The 27,278-nt window shown below is 35.2% G+C and overlaps 1 protein-coding gene across 1 annotated transcript in view; it reads left to right on the forward strand.

Moving 5' to 3' along the window:
* Positions 1-5,186: 5,186 nt before the first annotated feature.
* Positions 5,187-27,278, forward strand: part of side-II (sidestep II transmembrane protein) — a gene marked incomplete at its 3' end in the record, with an annotated part of 69,429 nt that continues 47,337 nt past the window's right edge. Inside the window, exons 1-2 of the mRNA XM_013323270.1 lie at positions 5,187-5,428; positions 17,027-17,230. Coding sequence (XP_013178724.1) covers positions 17,092-17,230 — 139 coding nt within the window. The remainder of the gene's footprint in view (positions 5,429-17,026; positions 17,231-27,278) is intronic.

Below are 27,278 nucleotides of genomic sequence, written 5' to 3' on the forward strand. Positions count from 1 at the left end.
GGGGGGGGGAGGAGATGGCCGTCTTCTCCTATCTTAAATATTTCATATTGCTTTCTTACTACTTTATTAAGAACTTTTTGCTTAAAAATATTATATTTTATTATTGAATAACAGATTTTATTGAATAGATGATGAAGAAACGATTAATTAAACACACATCTTCATGAAAGCGGCGATTTTGTTACTAAAATAAATATATCTGAAAAGCTAAAAGAGAGAAAAGATCAAGTATTATCGAAAGAAGCTTAGATATGATTTGAGTAGTACGAGGTAACAAAAGAGGCGACGTACATCGTATTCTGTAGTCCGGAGTAGCGCTCGGTGCGGTGCAGTGCTGAAGTCAGTGCATACGCGCTCTCGAGAGATAGGTAACCTTATGAATGCCGCCTCTAATGAGCTCCCCCACGATGAAAACGACGTGAGAATACTTAGAAAGTGAATATTTCCTCACGTAAAGTAAAGGATTTGTCTTTTTACAGTGTCACGTTTTTATTCTTTAAAATATTTAAATTTTTACAAGAGATTAATTTGTAAGATTAAATTGTTTGCTTTGAACCTTTGTACTTTAAATAAAAGCATTAAGTAAACGGTATCAAGGAATTACTTGGTGTCTTAGGGCAGAGTATTGGCAGCAAGGACTTAGTTTAAGAAACTAGACTATTCTATTTTCTAGTAAGAACTGTCTCCTTATCTTACAGTTTGGTCTTTGTAATATATTTTAATTGTGATGTCAACTGTCGACTAACTATACATTTCGTGTCAAACAATTTCCATTCAGTCGTTATGAAGTCATTACTCAGTCAGTATTTCTTATATTCCGGTCGTGGTCGTATCACGATATTTTCCGACGCGTGTTTCACAAAAAAGATCACAACAAGTATTTTATATGTTTTCCGTTACGTAAAAAGCGGCGATAAGCGCAGTGTCTTACTTAGAGCTCCAACACACAGGAGAGATAAGCATCGCCGGCGTTCGGCCTCCACGGTGCGGCGCGGAGTGCGGGGTGCAGGGCGCGGGACGCGGGGCGCGGGGCGAGGGTGGAATTTTAATACGTCATATTTCAGTATACGCCAGACTTTTATGTGTGATTCCTACGTCTATATTTGTCGAACAATGTTTGACAAACGAGAGCGCGATACGTGCACGTCTGAGCCACTTTTTTGCCCGTAGTATCTTTATATCCTTCAACCACAAGCTGAATTACTTTATAGACAAGCGAGCGGAGACTTCGCCAAATGTACCGCCTTTCTTATATAATTTCTTATTCAAGTTTCACCAAGGTTATGTTAATTCAAAATATGGAATATATTTTACGAACAAGGCTGTATTTTTAGTTAACATTCGGATTCGTTGCTTCTAAGAAACAAACTGCGCTTTAAATTCATTAAGATAAAATGTAATTCCTTGCGACTGCACACAATTGAAAATTATTATTTGTTTTCTTCTTCATTGTATGAGATCTACTTGTAGGAAATTTTATTCTTAAATTGTTAGAATTACTAAATGCTGTGTGTAAAGAAGTGTTAAATATTTAGTTACATGTTACTCATTATCATAATAAACATTTTCTTTTCTGTTTATCCTATTTGTTTATCCCCGCCGGCTGCTGTTTACATTTTAATAATGAACCTGGCGACATTCGTTGTAACATAAAGATTTTTTTTTTTAATTGCAACTTTAATTTAATCTTCTGACTAAAGCGAACAATGTCAATCATTTTTATTAATTATTTACATCCTTATACATATATATACTTATAATACATAAACTCTTAAACCTAAGATATAAAATAAAATTTAAAAAAAAACCGAATAATTAACTAAAATATGTTAATAAAAGGAGTCCCTTTAGGCAAGGTCCCGAAGATACTGGCAGCGTTCCCCCTCTGTACAGCTAAACTAATTCTTTGACCGAGGTAGCTGCCAGCTCTTCGGTCCCCTGTGATGTCGATTAATTTTTTGGAAATGTCCTTAAAAAGTCTTAAAGCGCTATGACCCCACGGACCAAGGGTCTCGACGCCGAATGGGACAAAATGATATTCGGAGCCTAGACCCCTGTATTTGCATGCTTTTGCATAAAGAATTAAAATTTGTCAATAAATTAGAAGAAACTTTGGCAATAATCTTTTACACTTATCCAGACAAGTCAATATTACTTCAATAAATCGCAAGCCGCAGTTGATTCAGAACATTAACAACCGCAGAAATATGAGCAAAGTTTCGCCCGCGGCGGCGGCGGCGATAGGGGCGGCGCGGCGGCAGGAGCGGCGTCAGGAGCGGCGGCAGGAGGCAGCCGTTATCTTTACTGCTGTACGAGCCACGATTTTATAGATAAAGACGTAACGGATTGTTTGCACCAACAATGAAAGCCGCGCAGACATTTCACATTTTATTGTTATCAACACAAACAACATTTTTATTACTACTCTCTGACTAAACAGTAACGAGATAAGAGAGGCACTATGGTGCAGCGGTTAGGTGTCACTACAGACAAAGATTCATTAATTAACCTAAACAAAATTGGTATCATTACTACATTGTAAGACATTTCTTATTCAAGCCATCGTATTAATGTTATAAATGCGAAAATTTGGATGGATGGATTGGTGGATATTTGTTAGGGTGAAGGTATCCTCGGAACGGCACAATGGATCTTGATGAAATATATCAAAGATGTAGAACATAGTCTGCAAGAACACAAAGACTATTTAATTAAGTTTTCTTTTAATTCCGCGCGTACGGAGTCGCGGGCGATAACTAGTTTTAAATAAAAGAGACTGCTATTTTCTACTCCAAAGAAGTTGATGGAAATATTCTTATGTACGCATTAACTTCTCTAAAAAGTATTTCGATAAAGGCGAAGTTTTCCTAAAAGTTTTACGAAGGATATTAAAAATATTACCTAGACAAATATAAACATCACAGAGAGAGTTTGTTAAAACATTAAATAACTAATGAATGTAGCATCTATGTACCAAACATAAACTTGTTAGTACGATGTGTTACGGTTAATTTGCATACATGCTTCCGTGCAAATATTTCCACATAGACATCAGTTGGGAAGAGAATTTTCAATTAGAGATGAAATGATGTCACAGTGCGATTGCGATTGCGAGTGGAGTCCGTCAAACAATAATTATTCGTTCAGTGTAATGATCGGTGTGTTTGCCTCGGGGATCGAAATGCACAAATAATGCTTTGACTCGTTCATATTTCACGGAAATCAATCAGCATTAGGAATTGAGCAGTTGGTTTTGTAAGAACCGATTTACATATCAAATGCCGAAGAATTTGTTTGGGAACGCTTAACATAGAGAAACAAAAAAAAGGTTTTTGAATTCAACATTACATTAATTATAGTTGGTTTCTGAGATCAAAATTTCTGTATAATACATCGTCAACCCTGTCTTTATCTTTGACAATACAAAAACATTTTGGAATTTTGGTTTCAGAAACCCAGGTTTAGAAGCTTACAGGCTATTTGTTTGCTGTCGAAACTCTATTGATAGTTAATAAGGTTGAATAAATTGATATTTAGTTTGTATCCAATGTCAATAAATACGTAAGAGAAATTGACTTGTGCGCAGTTTGCTCCGTGTTTCACAGCTACGATAATTTATACACTGTCTGGTGAATAAGTTATATCATCTCTTAGTCACGATCCAATGATCACACGGAAATATTGTTATTCACATTTTGCATCTATCGTCTGTCATCTTTTTTGAAACATTATATAGTAAGTGTTAATTATAATAAACTCAAATATAATAATAAGTTATTAGAGATACGTCTCTATTTGAATTTAATTGAAATGAAAATGTATAACAAGGAAACTCTGACTTAAGGTTGACGATATTAAAGTGATGAAAATCTTCTTAGATGGTAAAAGGTCACAAAATTAGTACACAAATAAATAAATAGGTAATTAAAAATACTTTATTTTATCATATAATTATATTCATTTAACGATCAATTATTTTTTTAAAACATAGTATATGCGTATTTTTACAGGCTCAGTAAGTCTGTTTGCTACGAGAATTAGTTTTCCGCAGCGCGATTATTAATTTTATTACAAGTCGTTTCCTTTGGTGTTGTTTTACTACTTCTTTGGCGCCGAGCACTAACAAAAACTTACGTAAAAAAGATAATGTCCCCGAAGGAATAAATTGCTCAGTTAAATAACCCAGTGTAATATCCCTGTACAAAAGGCCTTCACATAAGTCCAACAACATGTTCATGAAATACGGTATCTATTTACATTTTGAAGTTTTTCAAACGGAAACGGACCGCAATAAAAATGTTTGTACACCCTTTCATTTCACACGGCGGCGACGGCGGCGGCGGCGGCGCATGCGGCCCACTGGGTGTGCCTACTAATTCTCCATTCAGCGCGGCTGCTGACCTTATCTCTGTTTGCATCCTATTTAGGCCTCCCTCGGACAGATAAAAGGAGTCAAAGAAAAGCCCTATCTCCGGCGTTTGCACGTTTGCGATGCTTACTTTGCAGGGAACTTGGTAAACGTTGCGCTGAGTACATCTATGCATGTGTGAGTGTTGTTCAGGAGATGGGGCGCTTTGATTGGTCCATGTCTTACGTGTGCGGAGCTGGTGTTTTCTGTCAGTCATTAACAGTGACGGCTTCGCGTACAGTCATAAATGTTTCAGCCGCCAATCTGCAACTGTGAGATTTGATATTGTAGCTGGGATAGATATAGTCACAGTATGTACCTAGTATTGTTCAACATATTACGTTCGTTTTAATTACATATCGCGATGTACTACAAAACCGCATTGATCTTATGGCTATACTGATTTTTTTCCTAACTAGTACAGTTAACTCTATTTTTACCATCCCTGAAAACGTTAAACCACTTTGCTGAGAGGTGGCAATCAAAGTTCTTTAAACACACATTTGTTTTGACGGCTGAGGTTTATTTATTATATTTCATCTATATTCTAGACAAAAATTATATTTTGTTTCTAAGAATCTGAAATCAAAAGTTTTTTTATATGAATAAAAAACTACGAAAGGCTTAGTTCTTCGAAATAGTGTTGAAAATGAGCCCAACGTCAAAGTATTCTGGCAAAGGGGACAGTGGGAATGTTATCTGAGGCGGCCGAGGCGTGCGCCGTGGCCCTCAACCCTCATCGTTCGCAGGGTAGTTAGTACCCGCCGTGCCGCGGTGATGAGAGGACGTGTCGTGTCACCAGTGTTGCGCTACCGTGTAAATAGTGATCACGAAACCAAAAAAAAAAATCGTGATAGTGCCGTGCTGATGGGAATTTGTGAAACATAAGTGATAAGCCAGAATATCTGGTGTTTGTGCGCACCTCGCAAAGTAACAGTTGACTTATCAGAACGATGTGCGATTTTATTTTGCTTAGAATAAAATCATGAGCTGATGTTTTGAAAGAATATTTCTTAGTTGGTAAGTGTCGTATATTCGAAAGTACAAGATATTGTACTTCATCAATGTTTAATCAAATATATCGGCATAGATATATATTTATTTATTTTGTATTAACGATTGTTTTAAGTGCGCTTTTAATTAATTCTTAAATTATAATATAATAAATATTAACAGTCAATTATAGTCGATATTAAAACTATAAATCTAATGATATGTTTGTAACAAAAACTAAAAATAATTCTAGAATATTTGCTATGTATTTCTTGACCCACACTAGGTATGCATATAGAAAACAACTTTTCAGTTACATAATATTTGACCTTATATGTTTGTATGTATTTAATTGTCACAAGAAAAGATAACCAAATATTGACCTCAAGCGTTTTAGGAAATCCTATTTCTGTTCTCCTGACATTCCCATGTAAAATGAGACCGCATTGGAATGTTTGTCCGTTACCGGGATGAAATATTTAGCATATTTCTTACACGCATTTCTAATCCTAAATATAGGTACAGGGATACCATCATTATCAAACTTACAAAGTTTGATCGATTTTATTAAATCAATGAAATCGTATGTTAACGTTTGAAACGACAATTATGTTTAGTTTTGTTTGATTGTGAAATAAATTAACCGGACCCGTATTTTTGTCATATAATATTATAAGATCAGAAAACGTATGTATTAGATCAATGAATCACAATGTTCATAAACGAAAATATAATATTTTTTTTATAATCGTCGAAGACGTTTGCGACTTTCCCGGAAATATACGAGTTATAAAAGCACCCTCGATAATCTTTTTGTGACGTCACATACCAAGTTATATCTCCTTCAATAATATTCTTGATATATGTAACAGCAAATTAAACAAAACCACAATGAATTATATTATATATTTAACTGTCTACTTAAATATATAAATTCAAACCATTGTCTTAGTTTATAACTATCAGGTAAATAGGTAACGACATTTATATAGAGGTAATGTACAACCAAGAACAATTTTATTTTCCCAATAATTTGAGTGAACATTTCACGTCGACAGAATTTTGATGTATAGGTAATCTATTTGACATGTAACGCGCTCAACTAATGTGAACTAAAACAGTTTCGGTGTACGCACTGTGGCAGAGTGGTAACAACACGCGCTTACTCACAGCGGTGCTAACGAGCTTTCTTATAATAACGACACTTAATCTTCGTCGTTTTAGTTAAGGGTGCTTACAATGTTAGCGACTTGTACCACGCTTCGTTTGCTTTGTTATAGTCGCTTGGGAACTGAAATAAGAGTATTAAAGCTTAATAGCATTGAGCTTGGAAGTCACTGAAAGAAATCCTAGAGATTGTATTTTGTACAAAGTACGCAGTGGTTCTTTACCTTTGCAAGAAAATAAAGAAAAATTGTATTGAAAATTGTACTAAATACTTAAGCGGGTTAATGTAAAAATACTTGAGTTATATATAAAATTAGAAGGATGCTTTGAGACAAGATTATAATTACATAAATATCTATCGTAGAAGGTTATAGTTTCTGCTGAGCGTTTAGATTTAGCTGACCTTTACTACGGAGAGAGACCACGGACTCAATAAAGTTTAACAGATAAATAAACTAAAAGAAAAGAAATGTTTTTAAAATAAAAAAAACTTTGGATTGGAAACATCTTTTTTCATCTCCACTTTGGTTTGCTATTTTAGTTGTGTTCTTTTTTACTATTAATGATTTAATTTCTTAGCTAGAAACCATGAAGTTTGACAGACAATTGCACATTCGGCCCACAAACTGAATGTTGACTTTTGATAACGTCTCCTTAAATCATTTTTTACTACAGACACAGTTATCGTAACTTTAGTTGCCCTCGAGAGAAACCAATTAAATTTTCATCAGCAATTTATTCATTTATACACTTAGCAATGTTGTTAGTGTCACTGCTATGGATTGTATTACACCAAACGGATATTTCGTGTTATAAAAATAAAATAATTAAATCTAAAAGATATATTATGTAGTATTCTAATGAAATGCAAATCATCTTATTTCCAGTAAGATCATTGGAATTAAAAACACTTATGCTGATATTGCTAGAGAAAAAGCTGTGTTAGTTGTAAAGTGGCAACAGAGGAAGGATGTCGGGGAGGGGGAGTAGGGGAAGGAGGGTTTAAGGGTCGCACCTAGTTGATTACTTTGAAATTCGACTTGAACCCGAGTTTGTGGCTCCTCGATAATTTCTCAATTGATATTGCTTCTGTTCGGGATCAAAACTTGACATCCGTTACCGAAGTGCCGGAGTCTCGGTGAAACTCATTAAAACTTCCCTTACAAATTGTGTATTGATTCATAAAAAACATTATACAACCGCAATTACGCTTTTATGATACGGCTGTAGGAAGCAGTACTAAGCGATGTAAAAAGTATTTCGCGACGTTATACCGTAAAAGCTGCTACACGTCTTCAGTTTTTTACTGATCAGTCGAACGGTACACTTAAAGCTATGGGTGTATAGGAACAAAATTAAGTGTCGGTTAAACTGCTCCGTTAAAACTGAACAGACAGATGTGCAGATTCTATTATTATGTAGATTAACTAATAAAGACGTTTATTGTTTGTGACAATGTCCCACGAAAGTTTTAAGAATTTATTGTTCAGATGTAATTTTTTCACGATATTTGGGTTTTTGGTTGGGTCATTTGTACTTTGAAATGTATCTTTATTAAGAATAGTTATAGTTAGAGGTATATTTAACGTTGTACTCGTACATACATATTGTAGGAAAACAATTATAAAATCTATGTAATTTTATGTAAGATATCCGTAGCAAGAAAGTGCTTGAAGTTGTTAGTTGTTGTAAAACTTGAAACACATTTATAGAAAGTAAAGGAAGGCTGATACACAAACGTGCTCGTCTTTGTGAAACAGAACCTAAGTGGGTCGAAACGTGAACGAAATTATAATGAAACTTTGCCCATTACACGTTGTATCAACATTTGCTCTCAAAATATTTCTCTTAACGCTCAATTACTTTCTCCATAATGTACATATCAACTATTGTAATTCATACTGATTTTACTCTTCAAATTAAATTTACTTAATTATATTATATAAGAGAAAACTTTTCATTGCCATACAAAAAACACTTTTAAATTAACAAAAATCAACTTAACAATTATACAAAGCAGTGGAAAATATGTGATTAAAAGTAGCAAGATTATTGGATGCATGTCTGGGGTGGTTTTTAGCTGGCCTTTTGCTCTCACGTCATTTGTGCACGTAAATGACAAGGTAACTCAACCTCAAAAACTTATTATTAATATGAGATGGATGAAAGAATATAAGGATCAAATAATAGGTTAAAAAAACTTAATAAGTTAATTGATCATGTAACGTAAGGTTGTTGAATCGTTAATTATCAATCTCAAGTTGAGCATCGTTCTAACAATAAAAGGCTTTGGTAAACTTTCAAAGGGAATTCAAATCGCTTTATTAGTCTTAATATAACATCATTTACATATAGATGTATATTTACTTTGGCATTGTTCATAAATTGGAGCCCGCACTCGGCTATACAAACTTGGAATTTGACAGTTCCCCAAAACATAAAAGGGGACCTTAAGGACGAGGGGCTGTTTAGCGATAATTAGTGAAGCAGCGGTCTCGTGCATAAATCATCGGAGACGCCATTGTCTCGGAGGGCCTCTCTCTCCTCACTCCCACTGCTCTCTCCTCTGACAGATTGCTGCAAGGGCCGCGCGGAGATACCCTGCGCACTCAACTCACCTTTGTGTGTTACTCATTTTGAATTAGCGGTGAAAGCGATCATATTGTAATAATATATATTATTTTAAAGTTTAGCTATTTGGTGTAGGAAAGATTTTGCAAAAGAAATAAGTTTTAAAACAGATTTTAATTTCAATTTAAATGGCAATCTATGAACATGATCTTCTTCTAGAATATCATCGTTTCTTGTTACTAATACATTAACAAACTTTGAAGTACTTTGTAATTTAATTTAAAAATTTACATAGAATCAGTTTAAATATATATATATATATGTTCACATTTATAATATAACTTGTATTGTCGGTATTTTTTCGGTCAATTAATGCAGCAGCAAATGTTGTTATAAAACTTAATCTATGGAGTTCCCACAAACTATGAAAAGTGCAATAAAATATATAACTCATTTCAAATAATATTATATTTATCAAAAAAAAACACACGAGTAAGTTTGCAAATGGAATAAACACACACACAGCCCGGTGTCATCAATTAGGGTGAAATGTTTTAGAATAGTTATTTTCAACTGAGTAGTTTACTGTGCGGCTCTCAGCTTGTGCTGGATGTGTGATGATGTGTACAGGGAGATTGCGCTGTACTTAACCTGCTTGATAGTTATACTTTGTGTAAATTGTATTTACATTACTAGCTTAAAAACATTGTAACAAGAGCAAAATAAATACCCTTGTCTATTTTTCAATTTAAAAATGAAATGGCAATCTGTTATAAAACACAAATTTCTTATCATTAAAATTAAACTATCTCACTATCGTTTCCCTGTTTCGGAACACGTCAATAATTTAAAAATTATCCGCAAATCGTTGGTGAATGTGCAATTCCAATGATACATTCTCTAACAACTTGTTGCCGGATTTGCTATAAATCTGCGTTCGCGGTTCTTTCTCTCATTGTAGGAAAAACTCGGCCCGTCCAAATGTCAGGCAATACATAAAAACGAACGTCAGGGAAAAATGAAATTTATATATCTCGACGGCACATTCAGAAAGTTATTTCCTTTTTTATGAATAACACTGGGAGTATTAGATATGACCAGAACCATTCCTATTATGACCTTTGCCCGCGAAATGATCAGATAGTGCGCGAAGGTCTGGGCCCCTAATAAACAGAACATAAAGCGGGCGCGGCGAGGACGGGGGCGCCCCAGGGCCGCGCGTATATCTTAGGATGTGTCTCTATTACGTAGCAAATCTTCAATAGCTACGTGAGTCGAATCGTGGAGAGGTGCTCCACTCAATGAGCTGTTGAGTGATCGGTTATCACTTATTTATATTCAAAAATGTGAGGGAATATTTCTACACCAACTTGCGCAAATACATGTATCGTTTACATTCTTATAACTGTCACTTTCAATTTAATTCTTTACACAGGTGACTGTGAACTTTGCGTTCTTCATATCTTTAACTCAAGCTGTTAGAATTTCATCTTTGTGTTGTATGAGATTATACCCTGAATATATATTTCATGAAGTGTGCAAGCACCTGAACATACAGCTACACGTAATAAGGTTTTTTTTTTAAATTAAAATAAAGATATATTAGTTTAAAGAGATGTTCATGTACTGCATGGATTCATACATTATATAATTCACAAATTGTGAAGCAATCTGCTAAGTGCCACTTAGATGATAGATAAGCACATCTGACAAGCTTTTAAATTATTTAGTTAGAAAACATTTTCTCTTTAATAATTTAAAGTAGTCTTTTATAGTTTTTTATTTAAAGCTACTTTGTTTAGAAAATAAAAAAGCTGGTGCTCGCGACTTTGTACTGATCAAATAACTACTTAGGTTTTACGATATGGATGTACTTATTTTTACCCTTATAAGTGTGTTTAATAAATATGAAAACACTTTAAGATACAACAATACCTGGCTGTAATTATTGCATGAACATTAGGATGTTCAGCGCAGACCAGCTGTGTCCCTAATAATTTGGATAAAACATTTTGTTTACTCGTGCAGAACACAATGCTCATTATGTTCACTGAATGTTGTTTAAAAAATATAACGGCATTTGTTTCCAGTCTAAATATAAAGTATTATTGTTAACGAATAAACTTTGTTTCTACTTTCTCTCAACTCTATTGTATTTCATCTAAATTTGTATAATATAATTTTTTACGTAAAAGAACTTAATCTCTATAAAGATGTGAAAACCGCTAAGTGAAGTATTAAGAATAATTTTGAAAGGAAAATATCAATTGTTGAAATTTTATTCGTGAAATGAAATGGTTTAGAAAAGTTACACTCGTCAGAAACTTGTCCTTGTATAAAATTGTGCGGTCTCCCAACAAAGTAAGGACCTTTTTATTCATGTTTATTTCGGATTTGTGCGGGAAGCTTTGGAACTGAAAACGCAAAGAGTTTGCAAGATTCCCGCGCGATTGATTGCTTTACTCAATCCTCTGCAACCGCCAGCGGTAATAATCGATACCTTTCATAAAACTCCTTCTTCTGCTCCCTTTAAGCGATATTAGAGATGAAGATATACTAAACTTATTTTATTTACTAAAGTCGACTATTTTACTATAATTTTTTAGTTTTAATTGTGAAGTTTAGGAGTTTCAATGAAATAAATTAACTCCGTATTACCCCTGTTATACATTTATTATCTCGAGCAGGGACTGTATCATTGTATTGTATTTGGAAAACTTTTCTACTAATGATACAAATTCAGTGTTTTATTCTTTTGTTTTAGTAATAATACTTTAATTCGAAAATTTGCTCGTTAACAAGTTGCAGTGGGAATTAAGGCGTGCTTCATATTTAAACTTCACCTTTCGAAACTTTTTTAATTTTAGTCCGCAGCTTTGGTAGGAGTAGCGTCACCGCCGCACCGCACAGTGCCCCGCACCGCACAGTGCCCCCCGCACGGCGCCTTGTTTTGATTCATGCAAATACGAATAAAAAGATTGTTTTAAAACTCCAACTCGAACAAAGTTACCCCTCTCTCTCGACTTTATTGAATTTTGATGATATTTTATTTATATTCGTGGCTTTCTGTGGAAGAACGTTACTAAAGGAAAATCAAACAAAATTGGTTCACGTAATTTTAGGTTACCTGTCTCATAACTAAATAAGTTGCAGATTTTGTGTTAAACATTTGAAAATTAAAGTTTATAAATACATACATTAAAATATTTGGCTACATTTAATACTTTGTGCTAAAAATTATTGATACTTTGAAAGCTAAAATCACTTTGTTCAATTCTATTTGTAACATGAATTGTATGTAGATATAAATTTAAACCATTCGCTAAACAATGATCGGTCGTTTCCACTGGGGAGGGGGAGGGGGAGGGGCATAGCTAGAGTAATTACTGGTCACAGCGCGCAGGCGATCAATTGTCGAGAACTCTCTAGAGTTCTGCTGCGGTCTGCCAGTGTCTCCAGACAAGCTTTGTACTACTTCGGAACAATTCACCTTAAACGTCACGTAATATGTATGTAAATGTTTTTTATACAACCAATGAAACTAAATAATTTAAGTTTCAAAGATTGTGTCCAATGAGATTTTTTTTTTACTTGGCGTCATAAGGTATCAGCAATTAAGATTTGTAGCTGGAATACCAAACTAGATAGGAACGAATGAAACACGAAGGTATCGTGGTAGAGTTAAATAAGTAGATAGCGCAACAATTTTCTTGGTAAAACCCTTTTCCTCGGAACCAATATACGAAAGTCTTAAAGTTACATTCAATAATACAATTTTGGCAAAATATTAATTAAGCATAAAACCTTAAAAAGAACAAGTTAAACTGAACTTCATAAGTAAGCCCACACCAAACGTTAAAAAGAAGTTGAGCAATTTCCGACGGCTGTATTTAGAATAGTCCATAGAACCTTTGTAAAAAGGGTCGAGAGGAAAGTTAAAAATTAAAAGAACGTTCTGATGTATCGCAACCTTATAAAGTGTTTGCTTTACAAACTTTTCTCTATCACATAATTTTGTTATTAAGTTATTTTTACATCGTCGAACCGTTGAAATAAAATCGTGTCAATAGCCATTGCTGTTGTTTTCATATCAAATCTGGAGCTAATTGAAGATATGTATAAAATACAGCATGATAACTCGGCACAAAAGTGAGTCTAAAGAGAAGGCAAGTCGCGTGAGCCCACACCTAACCATTGACCTGATAAAAGGCTTGCCCCCGATCCCGTGCGACTAATTTGCTGAGAGCGGCTTCTATTAGCCTACACCCGCTCACATCGACCGATTAACCAAACTTGTTACTAACCTAAATATAATAAAATATTCACGTGTATTATTACATGTTGTTGCACAGATGTATAGTACAACCTCTCAGTAAACATATTCCCCGTGATCTAGATTAATAAATTCACTTAACGTTTCATGTTTATTCATCGGTCAGTCTACGGCGAACTTCGTGAGCCTGATATTTCTCGAGTCCGGCTTCTGCGTATGCTTTCAAAGTCCCAAAAGTTTAAAAGTACAAAAATTTAAAAACGTTAATTTAAAATAAAACTATTAGCATTCATCGAATGAACTGAGATGTATGGGACAAATTGAAGGGCTGTTAAAATTCAGCTCTTTGGAAAAATATTACAAAAGTTATCATAAAAAATAGCGCACTTGACATTCATGACATGACGTAAAGAACAGCTCTCAATTTGAAACATAAAATTTCGTAGCGATTCAAGCGAACTAAGTGTCATTGATGATGCTCGAAAAGAACAGTCTAGAGCGGATTGCATCAGATTCATTTTTGTAAAATACGAGCGACCCAATTTCGAAGTCAACATCGCTGAGTGTGTTTTTGTGCTTTAGTCCACCGCAACTACACCTTCATTCGATATACTATGAAGTTTATTACATTCTCTTTGAACTGTTTGTTCTTTTCTTTTCAATTATAATAAGAGTACGAGCAAATTGTTTCATTGTGTACGTCCTTGAACTGTAAGCATTATTTTACCCTCACTATATTGTAGTCTAGAAATTATATTCCTATTTGTTGACTATAGCTAGCGTACCTGCAGTAACTATGACCTGATCAAAGTGTTACGTTTTCTAAAAACTAGATATTCAATTTAGATTTCTAATCAAAAAGCTATTACCGCCGAGGTGAGCTCGTATTTTTTTATTTTTAGATTGAATTCGCACTACCTCATAGCCTTGATCATATCTCATTCAATTTATCAGCCAGTCGATAAAATGGAATACACGATCAAATCGAGTTTACGCGTCAAACCCAATTTGGATTATCTGATTCGCCAGTTGTACATAAAAATTGACTCTTTCGTGCGTTTAATTTGCCATCTTATTTATTTACATAAAACTATGACATAAAAAGTAAGACTGAAACATACTAAGTGCTATTAGTATATACTTTATAGTAATACTGCAAACTGTACTCTTTAAGGCCCCAACCTACATACATAATACTTGAAAGGAAACACTGACGCCGGCATCTTGTTCCACGTCTTTGCTGTATCACGTCTTTATTTAATATTGATGAAATATTTAATATTAATAATTTGTAACTAGATGAAATTATTCATTTCGGATTGAACATTCAATTGCTTTTGATTTCTAAGGATTCCATTCACTTTTTAATTTACAAAATTGTATTGAAAACTTATTATATTGAAATTGTTGTACACGAGTATTAGGTCGTAATAAGATATGTTTAAATCTGTAGACATAATACATTATAAGCGTATTAACACGCCGCTAAGCCGCGAACACCTCGCTTGAAATCATTGAGCGGTTATTCAGGCTGTTGACGACGCATTCACTCGAACACAGGCAAGTGTTGTTGCTTTTACGAATATACACCTTTTATGAATATCGCAGCTTCTTAATGGACATCACTATTTAAATTTATAAAAATACGTAAGTTCAGTTAAAGTTATAATTTAAAAATGCGTTACTTTAATTTGAAAAAACAATTATTTCCATCAAATTGGTAGAAAAACATAACAGTATCGACGCAGCAAAAGCTTTTACTTCAATTTGTATCACGATTCAGTAAATTAACTTCAATTTAGTAGCGATTGTATCTCAGGCAGACAGAATTTGTCGAGCCATTAAAACTTTACTTAACAAAAACTAAAATTGATTTATATTTAATTGATTCAAACGTAATGATGACCGTCAATTAAACTTACCTTAAACAAATCGATTTATATAGTAAAAAAGTAAATAAACAATAATATATACGTTACACAAGAGCATTGCACGAGGTATTTTATTTTATATTCAGTAGTAGACATACAAATCAAAATGAATATACAATAAACAATTGAATGCTTGTCTTTTTCACACAAATAATGAAAATATTCATCATCATAAAATAATAAGGAAGATATAGTTTGTAAATAAAAATACAATAATGTCGAGTCAAAGTTTGTGAATGGGATTCAAATAGAGTTGCAATTGAGCGAGTAAATTGTCGAGGAGCACATGCCCCGGTAAAGCAGTGTGGCGCGGTGTAGCTGAGGCGGCAGCGGGAGCGGCAGGTTAAGCGGTGAGGTGTCCCGGGCGGGCGGGCGGTCGGTGTCGATGCGCCGCGAAGTGTGACGATCCGTCTTCGTGACCGCTGTGTAAACATCGGCTTTATGAGATAACGGATGGCTTTCCTCACCTAATAATACGGCCTTTAAAATATACTCTCAATCCTACAGATAATACACAGGACTGACGTTTACATTGCTTTCTTATTGTTTGATATTGTTCACTGTTTTTTTGTAATATTTTTTTTTGTTACACATCATTAATATTTACAAATGTTTGTGGTAGAATCGCTATTAACTGTTTCCTGCACATTGGTCCAATTGACACAATACAGAAGATGATGAAAAAATATTTGTCTATTTTCTTTTGTTCTTTGAGTTTGAGTGAGAGTCGCCAGAGGCAATCTGATTATGACTGTCCACTGACAAAAATACAGCCGCAGTGCAAATAAAATTGGTATTAAAAATGGCAGTGCATTTAAATAAAAGGTAATGACAAATTTTATATAGCTTTGAAAAATTAAGCGAACTGGACGTTATAAATTGTAAGAATAAAATGCACTATAAAAAACCGGTTCGTTAGTTCAACAACTAGCCTTTTAATCCACACCGATATGAAATGCGTTTCAATAGAGAACGGGCGCGTCATGAAAACTTGTTTATCCCCCGTGTGATTAAATATCAATTGAATTTATATCATATTCAAGAGCAGTGATATATTTTATTCAATACGCTCATTAGCTTTTTGTCTATAAAACGGACACTTTTAGAGCACGTAGCATAATGTAAGCTTACGATGCATAAAATGTTTTTGATTTTCTAACTGTGTATTATACTATTGTACAAAAAGTCCACATTGAAATAACAAAGAAAAGAAAAGAATTTAATTTGTTTAGTCCTAAAGTTCCGCTAGGAAGCAATAAACAAGTGGCGGCGGCGGGACAACCGCTTACCAAAAGATAAGGAACAACTGACTGTCATAAAATATTAGAGGACGGGAAACACCAACCTCGGCCGCATCGTGTGTTGCCCTCGATGGTCTAAAAACAGCCGCTATGAAGGGTCGCCTCCGTTTAACGCCCTGTCCCCGTCCCCGGCTATGCAGGCTACGTATAGTTTACGAGCGAGCCGCGTTCTATGAAATTTTCAAAGCAAATAGGTTCGATATTTGGCTCGCTACTGTTTGCCGTCATGTCGCGCTGTGAATTATTAAATTATCACATGCACCTTCCTCAATTATATCGGATAACCAGAGAGTCTGTTACTTGGCAGACAATTACGCGGCGTCAGTTATTTGTATAATAAAAATAGTATCTAAGGATATTAATGATCATTGTACATTCGCAGAGTTTGCGCAGCATGAGTCGGTGGAGGTCCCGGTTCTGCTGCTGTAGTGCGCGGGCGCGGGCGTGATGTCGCCCGGCGCGCCCCCCGCGTGGCCCAACACCGCGCCCCCCGTGTGGCCACCCGCCATGCCGCCGCACATCGCACTGCTACTTGTGCTGTGCCTCGTGCGCTGTGACACCAAGACCTTGCTGCAGGACAAGCTAGGTGCGTGCACACCACACAACATTACACATCACACGCGCACACACGCGATACCGATTTGAAAATTTTTATTGTTTGAAATAAGTACAACTAATTTAAGAGATTTCTGGTTACAATATTATTTACTAACTGAGAAAGAGAGAAAAATTACGAAATGACTTTTGTATAATTTTTACTTTTGTAATATTTCTTCAACTAAATTTTGTGAATATTACTTTCTCTGAATTGTATTATTACTAATCTTTTCCCTCAATCGAAATACAAATAACATTCAAAGCGTGCTTCAGGAAAAAGTTTCAATTAAAACAAATCAAGTGTAGACAAGGCGAAACGTAATTCACGTTCCTCCCAATAAGGTACAAAGCGCTTCCCCGAGCGCCGCGCATTTCCTCGTCCGCTCTCAGCTCTCCACAGAACTGCTCAGAATAAACACTGGCTTTAACGACGAAATAGCTTTTTATCTATTAATTCAAACCCACTCTTTAAAATATCCCCATTTGCGCCACTTAAAATAAGTTTTCTTTTTAACTAATTTACATAACTGAATTTTAGTAGCGCGAATCGGTCCGGTCATCTATAATTATTTTATTGGAATGTTAAAACCGATTTATAGTTGTCAAAAGCCCTAACACTATTAAGATTAGTGCCTTCATGTTAAACTAGGGAGATTCGTTAACATTACTAAATCACCTCTAAATTGAAGATAAATTGGTGAACAGCGGCAACGTCAAGCAAGAAATTTTACGTTGTGTTAAATTTTATCTATATTTTTATGAATCATAAAGTAAGTGAGTTCGTCGTTAATTCTTTAAAGGTGTTATCTGCGGCCACTCCGCTTGAACAATGGTGGGCCCGTGCGGGGGGATGGCGCGTGGTGGGGGGGGCATGGTCTCTGATGGATCGTAAAGTGTGACCTCGTTCCTTTGTAACAGCTTAGAGTATTCATTTAGACCGGCTTTACATATCGACGGAACATTTTATTACTGGATAACTTTCTTGAATGCACCTTTCCAGTTATATCATAGTTACAATAGAAAATGTTATTAAACTATGAGAATAGAAATATATTACTGAATATACTATCACTCTTTATTAATGTACGGAAGCCAAATCAATATACCCACATGACTACCTATTAAACTGTGGAAAGAGACAAAATCCTTACTTTCCAAAATCGGTCAAGCCGTTCAAGTGTAACACGATAACACCGGAAGTGGACACGCCTACTTGGATACCCCCTAGGTAGTACATAGTGATAATAATCTTTATATTCCATGGTAAAGGTAAAAGAGGCGATAGATTATCACAATGGCGGCATTGAAAAGCGGAATATCTATAATACTTCCGTATTCAGGCACGTTTGAATGCATTCCACGGCAAAGGTAATAGCGTGAAATGTATCATTTCCTTGTTATGGGGACACAAAGGTGGCAATACGTACATTTAGATGCCGATGCGGCGGCGCGCGGCTGCACAAGGGTTATCCTGTACAGTGTGGTCCTTTCAACCGTTCACCCGCCGACGCCGGGAAGGTCCTGGCCATTGTCCTCCGAGCTAAGCCCGATGATAATATTATGCCATCCGTTCATATTTTATTCATGGAAGCTATTCAATCCTTTGTTCGCTGTTTGAACATGATTTATTTACTCGGTCTTTTATTTGTTGTCCAAATTTGCGTCAAACGATTTGTTTTGCATTGTTCGGAAATCAGAATACAGATATAATTCTATAAAGGAAGAGGTTATAATATAATATAAGGGAACAGGAACATGTTTGGAGGTACTTTGCATGTCTGATTCATACTTGACCCCGTGAGGTTAGTAACGAGTGTTACATACGACTTGCTTTGTGTCCAATACAAATAAAGGGTACAAACCAAGTCTAGATAAAATTTCAAGAATCATGACTATTTCGTGCAGAGTGAAAAGTGAGAAACTATTTTTGCAACATAATGCGCATACGTGTGCATTTCGAAATGCAATTTGGTTGGTGGCGCGCGGAGCCTCCGTCAGCCGAGCGCCCTCGTGTGCTGCGACTTATTGGAGCGCAAGCCCCGCGCCTCTACCCAAGGCCTTGGTTACTGCATTGCATCGAATATTTAAAGGTCTAATTGTAACGCTACTAATTGTGAAAAAATGTACACGCCGCGAACAGAGGAAGATTAAGACAAGTAAATGGGCAACATTTTGTTGTTTTGGGTTTATATCTATAAATAGGATTACGATTAAATAACAAACTAAACGTGATTATTTACCGCTATAGTTATTTAAAATAGCGCTCAGTACAAAATAGATAAAGAACGTGTAATTAATAAAATTAGTGATTATAATGAAAATAATGATTTAATTTAAATATCAGATCGTTACATGAAATTTTACTAAATAATTATTGTCACGTACATTGTTGTTTGTTATGGAGATATATACTACATATAGATAAATAATGTCTGAGCAGTTAGTCGTTGCGTTGCACAAAGTGTGTACACGGAGCTTGCAATAACAAGCACCACTTTGACCGCTCAAATGGAAGCTTGTGTAGATAATGGCTTTACAGAGATTTCGACCCAAATCAGGCAACTTAACACACTTTTTGTAGCTGCAAGATGTTAAATCGATGCCCTAGAATATCGAGAACATCGCAAAGAGCACACACGCCGCGCCACGCCACACGTACAAATACATCTGGAAACAATTATAAAACTTTATACAATGACTCACTCGCAGATAATAAATTAAGAAATATATTAAATTAACTATTAAATCTGTTGCATTTGAATAGACAATTATTAAAATTATACATACTTAAAATTTCTTTAATTATTTTTAAGTTTTGTCCGACGTTTTATTTAAAAATAATGTTTATGTAATAACCAAATTATTTATGATGTAAAAAATTGTTAGATATGTTTTTTAATTAGTTGCTTAGCATTGTATTTGGTGAAGCAAGGGGGGGAATGCGAGTGGTGTCTGCAAATCGAGTAAACTGATGTATTTAAGTTGTGTACATGAAGTAACAATACATTACGACAACGTATATTTTGTCATAAGTTATTAAATAGTTAGTAGTGAAGGGGCCGGGCCCGAAGCAACTTGAAATTGAACGGCCTTAATTTATTCATTGGCGAACAAATAATAAACAATTCTGAGGCTGTTTGTGGCGTTCGCTTTTAATTATATTTACACTTAATGGATAGAATCTTACAGCTTGTTGTCGAAGTGAAAGTTATTTTGAATAAATCACGAAGGCGACGCTCAGAAATCAAGCGACGTCACTGAAACTGCTTTAAGTTTATACAATCTTTGTTAACGATGCAAATTTTGCTCTAACAGAGATACGAGCTGTGACGTCACGTGACGTGACGTACCTGCTGCTATGTATCAGTCATTCTTTAAATAGTTACCTACTCTCAATAAGTAAACATTTCTACATAAACTACTAATATAGGATAAATTTAGATTAAATATATACTGTAATGTCACCTGTTTGGTTGAGTTAAAAAAAAAACAGATATTCAAGCACCGGCTCCTATAGAAATTAGAAGAAACCAAATTTTGTACAACGCGGTTTGTATTAACATGGATATTTTTAATATTGTGACGGTGAACACACACAACACAGTGTGCCTGTTCGTACTTCTCCTTTACTCATAAATGACTAACAGCACGAAAAGTGGACATTAACAAATAAATTGAACGTTTCTCTCTGATAAAAAATTATTCATTCAGCGAATCAATATTCTGTTACAAATCACTATCGGTTTAAAGAGAACGCTAAAAGGGATTGAATAAATTTGCATGACAAATGCGTGTCGCATCGAAGTATTTTATTTTTCGAAAGAAAAATATGAGACGACCCCGCGCCCGGTGCGGCGCTGGCGGTGGCGGCCGAGATTCGACTCTATTTCCATAAATAATAACGGAGAACATTGTCGGGAGATTTTTATTCGCTTCACCAATTTGCATGTCCTTATCGGAACGAATGGGAGTCACTGCGAGGTCACAAAGCGTGTGCTTCATTCAAATAAATTTTATTTTCATATTCGGAGATCGTTATCTTTTACGATAGAGCGGCCATATTTTATAAACTCCGCACAAATCTAGATATCGCTGAGAGCTCCGACCGGTGCAGTGCCTCGGGAGACAAAGTTCCGGTCTAGCTTCATTGATTCGATAACGATCTTTTCTAGGCTCTTATTAAATCTGACAATTTCGCTGTTTTATATTTTTATAAGCTCTATTCTATTAGTCTTGTCCATGTATTATACCATTATAACACAATGCTAAGAATTATATGAAATATTACAATTTGTAAACAGACGCACACACCAAACAAGTTACATTTGTATTTCAAACATATCATTTCGATTTCTTGAAGAAGAATGAGGAGGGCCTTGACAACTTACTTTTCTAAGATCGCAAATCCACATTTGTACGGCTTACAGAAGCTTATGTAAACTTCTTTTGATGTCTTCACATTTGATACTTTGTACAGTTTCTACATACTATCTAATCATAATAATAATAACTAGAGAAATAATTAATTTATTGCGTATCTGAATAAACACCTATAATAAAAATATAAATCAGTCAAAATCATTGTAACAGTATTACTACTATATACTATGTGGGGGATGTCAACCGACGTCAAAGTTCAATTTGTAGCAATAATTGTGGTGACGTCAGTGCTCAAAGCTGTGACGTCACCTCACCTGTCGAGATAATGAAACGCCGCCGCGCCAACAACGCTTCTCTATTAATTATCACTTCACTACTCTCATCTTAGACCACACATGTTACCTGAAATTTGTTTCACGTTTAATTGACATCTACAGAATTAATTTTGAATAATTAAGTACATACTTTGCGATTTACGTTTGTTTTTGAGAAGTATTCAAACTACAAAATAATCGTGTATAATACTATTTTACCGCTTTTTAATTTGGAAAAAAAACTAAAAAGACAAATTGAGTTGGCTGAAATGATTACTTGTGACTTTTTGAAGCAAAATAATTACATTAATTTTATTTACTACTTTCCTTTTGTGTTATCTTAGATTGGCATTTGATATCTTCTGAGAAATTCAATCAATACAAAGGAGAAACTGTCGGAATGCTTGAGAAGCCGTCACCTATAATTGCCAAAAGTCTACTCCCTAATATGTATCGACAGTTATGTCAAAAAATTTCCCAGCGTTATACTTAACGTAGGCACGATCACTTTTATTTGACCGTAGAAATGCCAATGTATTTTCTGCCTCTTATGAAGTTAATATATTTATAAATATATTATATCATATTAATAAACACATAATACATATCATTGTGATGATAAATTAGGCACTGTAAGTGAATGTACTTTTGATATTAAAATGTTAGGTTAGTAGTAATAATTATGTAAACTTAGCTCTTAAATTATTCAAACTTCCGTGAGACATTATCATAAACTTATATGAAAACGACTAAAACACTCACGTATGTTCGTCCGGTGGCAGTACCTACACCCCATCGGGTGCATATTGGCTGTTTTAGCGGTTTTTATATTAGTTTTAGTCATAGGTCTATATATTTAAATAAATCTATTTATTCAAAAGCCTAAAGACCTATTTGTTACTATGCTATAACCTACCGTATACATTTAATATGGTTGCTCACACCAAAATCTCTGTATTTAATATGTCGCCATCCCACTCATTATCTTTGAAAAACCTAGAGATACCATTATGTTTTAAACGGGGATTTTGATCTCGAAAACCCACTGTTAGAAGTAAATTAAATGAGTTGAAATATTATTTCAAGCACACGACGCATATCATCCACTCAGCCGGCGCGGCGCGGTGCGGTGCGGTGCGGTGCGGTGCGGTGCGGTGCGGTGCGGTGCGGTGCGGTGCGGTGCGGTGCGGTGCGGTGCGGTGCGGTGCGGTGCGGTGCGGTGCGGTGCGGTGCGGTGCGGTGCGGTGCGGTGTGGGGTTAACGAGCACTTTTTGCAAATCCTTGCTTTTATGCGATGATTTCATTACCTAATATTGGAAGCAGCAGTGACAGGGCTGAGAGAATTAATTCATTCAACCCTGAATAAGTAATAACAACCCCATCCCATACATATTTAAGTTCCGTACTCGTGTAATTTATGTACAGATAATGGCCTCTTTGAAGTTGTTATTTGAGAGAAAGTTATTTTGATTAAATTTCGTGTTACGCTTTTAGAATGTTAAAGCGAAGGGACAAAATATCGGGTCAACGTTAAAATGTCGAATTCTTTGTATTGTTTAGAGGGAAACTTATCATTTGATGTGAAGTACTTTGACCGTCTAATTTGAATTTAATCCATTTGCTATTCACGCAATCGCCTGATTGGCTTTTAGCTTTATATTTTTAATCACAACATGCGTGGTAGATAAATAACATGGCGGTACTCATTTAACAATGCCATGTGCTGGTCAACTAAGTCACAACACTAAATAACTAATCCATTAGTTAACACGGTCGTTATCTGATCCACACACAGACGTCATTACACGTATAAGTACGATCGTGACAAGTTCTTGCTTAATTAAAAATATAAAAGTGTGGCAGATATCTATATGTAAACCTTGAGACCGAATCGAAACTCCTTTTAATTAATTTGTTTGAAACGGAAAATAAAAATCAGAACAATTCGTCATGTTTTTCGATTGCATTTGCAATCTTTATAATACCTAGGATGAGCAAAAATGGTTCGAGATCGTATGTTGATGTGGCCGACAACGAATTTAAGGTTAATTTGTGGCAGTGATAATAATAAGAAAATAACAGAGAGCTCCAGCGCAGCTGTGGAGCGCGGACCTAATTGCGAGAGGTAATTGGAGTAAATGCAGCGATTGAGCCTTTGATGTCAAATCACTTGTCGCCGGAATAATTGAACGACGACGTCCGGATTGCGGGACTGCGCGCCCGGCGGCTGCGGGACCTATTAATTAGGGCGGCCTCTCCCGCGCACACACGCATTTCTCTATAAATCAGAAATATAAAGCTATTCATTACTTATTTATTGATGTGAAATTTACCGACACATTTGTAACATTCAAGTCAAACAATAAAATCTTAAAAAAGACCTAAAGTGGTAAGTGAAAGTTTTGCTGCATTGAAGTACAGAAGTGTATAGCAGAGTTATTTGATCATGAAAATCTATTTAAATTCCTCGGCGGCCGTCCACCTGACCTGATTGCCCACAATGTCTCCTCCCCTGTTGACTTATACAGTTTTAACGTTTCAAGAGATTCGTAATTGCTTTCCTGTACGAGAAGGCGCTCGATGGCAAAACTAACTGAAAAGGAAAACAGAATAACTAAAAGAACTGTTCTAATTTCGCATTGCTTTTGGTCGGATGGTTTTCTTTCCAGTTTCTTATTTAAAATTAATCCCAGTTTTCTAATTAATACTGGGACTGTTGAATAATTATGGAAGAAAAATCAAAATAATTTAAATCTGTGTTTAGTTTAAAACTGAGATATAAATAGAAATTATTAAACAGCAACTTCAAATGTTTCGTGACTTCTTGAAATCCTTGTAGTTACTGAGACCTTTGAAGTAAACACAATTATAGGCTAAACTATAGATTTAACATGAAAAAAACGGTTTCTTTTTTCTAAATTTTTGATGATATATCAAAAGTAGTTTCTTACTGGGCTTCTATGCATCTTCATTCTCTCTAATAGAAATACTAAAACGATTATTGCACAGCTATAACTTTCCGGTCGACCAAGCTCTACGCTTCCTACGCCTTGTCAGTCATTCAAATAATTCCATAAAAAACAAAGAATCATCGCCAACCTTAATCGGTCTGCTTTTCCAAATGTTATTTATTTCTAAATGATAATAGACGTGTCCATATTTGTGCAATGTAAAGTTGATCGGGCGCGGCTCGTCACCGTCGTCTATCAATCTTAATAAAGCCTCCAAAGCCATATTTTTCTTCGTTTTGGCACGAAGCGAGGCGACGCAGCGTCAATCAGCCTGATAGACCGGAGCTATTGTGCCGCACTCCGCTACGTCACATTGACGAGTTTCCGCTGCGCAATGCCAATATTATATCTACATTATGGATATTTTTTTAACCAAACGACCTTATCTTTTTGTGCGTGGTTATAATCGCAAGTCACTTTGATGAAGTTAATGTAACCTGTTTTTACGCATTAAGAGTTAAATATGATATCGGTTCTTAGAATTAACAGTGATATCTCGCACGTCAATTAATATAAGTATACACTATTAAACGAATTAGTTATGACTTTTAAACCACTGACATAAGTGAAGAGAAGAGAAGGACTCTGTAACAAGCCAGAAGCCAGCGCCACCACTGAATTTGTATAAATATTGCTTTGGAATTGCAAGCTGTGTATCTATTAAAAAATATTGTTTTTAAAAATTGAAAATTACGCATATGAAAATGATAAATACGTTGTTTAACTTAGCTCAATGTCAACCAATTAGAAATGTACTTACCTGTCACATAAATAGGGGTTGCATGAACAAACTAATCACTCGGCCAGTACTATTTGTTTGTAGTTATGATACCTGGCATATCATTTTATTACAATTACCATGAAAGTGGAGGGCGGGAGGGGAGGGGAGGGACACTGCTGTAATCGGTAATAATAAACGTGTCATTTTGAAAATGTCAAACACCCGTATCGTAGCTACATAACCGTACATTAGGCATTAATTTTCTTACACATAGTAAATAAGCAGCATAAAGGGGGTAAAACTGAACATAATGACGACCTGCTCTTTGCATGAGACACAAAGTATGTGGTGAAGTACACTTTGGAAACTTTAATGATAGGAATTACCTCGCGCAATGATGTAACACTCGTCGCGAGCCCTGACGGCGGAGGGCGGCACAGGGCGGTGGAGGGCAGTGGAGGGCGGAGGAGTGGGTGTCGTCTGAGAGCCTGCAATTTGCTGCTAATTTACGTCATTTCACTCGCTCAGAGCAGAGGTCGATTATGACTTGGCTTTTTGAGAAATCTTCGAGACAAAAGCGAATAAGTGCTTCATACCTGCAGTGAAAGTGTTAAGCAGCAATTACAACAGCTGCGATAGATCTCATCTCTGCTGTGAATTGTGTTCACACTTAATCACATAACATAGTTATGTTAATCAACGGACAGCGAACTATGTATATTATAATACGTACATACATTTGAACGTAATTATTATTATGTTCAAAGCTAATAAAGTTATTCATTTTGCGGTTTTATCATATGACATGTAATAAAACATGATATAAGTATGAATATTTCCTTTAATATGAAATAATCAAAAAAAAGCTAATATAATTTAATAGAATGTACTTTACACGCTTAGAGGAATTACTTATTTATCCTCTTAGTATCGACGATGTACAGAGTGAACAAATAAAAATGAACACTTTATATATTTCTCATCAAGTTTCCGGAATAACTAGAAATTCCTTTGACATCTTTCTTTTTTTAACGAACATTCATTAATTATTGTAGTATAGAAGATTACCAAGAGACGGGTTCTTTTCTATCTCACTTCAACATCAAACACTAATATCATTTGAAAATATAATTACGGCGTAAAGATATTTAATTAAAACAGTATCTTTGTTTCTGCAAGAAAATAATTTAAATGTTAACCTTATACTTAATCCAAATGTAAAGAAGAATTCGTCCATGTATAATAAATATATTTTTAACATCATAGTAATTAGTTGTGAAATGACGGTGTAATTTGCACGAGCGCTTGACACTTGAATGGAGGTCAGAGGGGCAAAGGGCGTCTCGCTCCGTGGACCCAAGTCTAATTAATTAGGGCCCAACAAACATGAATGGTCGCATGTACTGGCTAACCTGCTTCCATCTATGTATTTATATTGCTTAATCACCTAAAGTATACAACTTTGTTATTTTCCACTTGACATACAGTTATTATATAAAATACACAAATGTAAGTCGATTGATTATCTTTGTTTCAATCTTTGTACACAAATATAATACTTGTTATTACGTAATCGTTTTTGTTAATTTGATTTAGTGCTTAGCGAACAAA

The sequence above is a fragment of the Papilio xuthus genome, unplaced genomic scaffold (assembly GCF_000836235.2).
Source record: "Papilio xuthus unplaced genomic scaffold, Pxut_1.1 DF825752.1, whole genome shotgun sequence".
In the NCBI taxonomy this organism is placed as follows: Eukaryota; Metazoa; Arthropoda; class Insecta; order Lepidoptera; family Papilionidae; genus Papilio; species Papilio xuthus.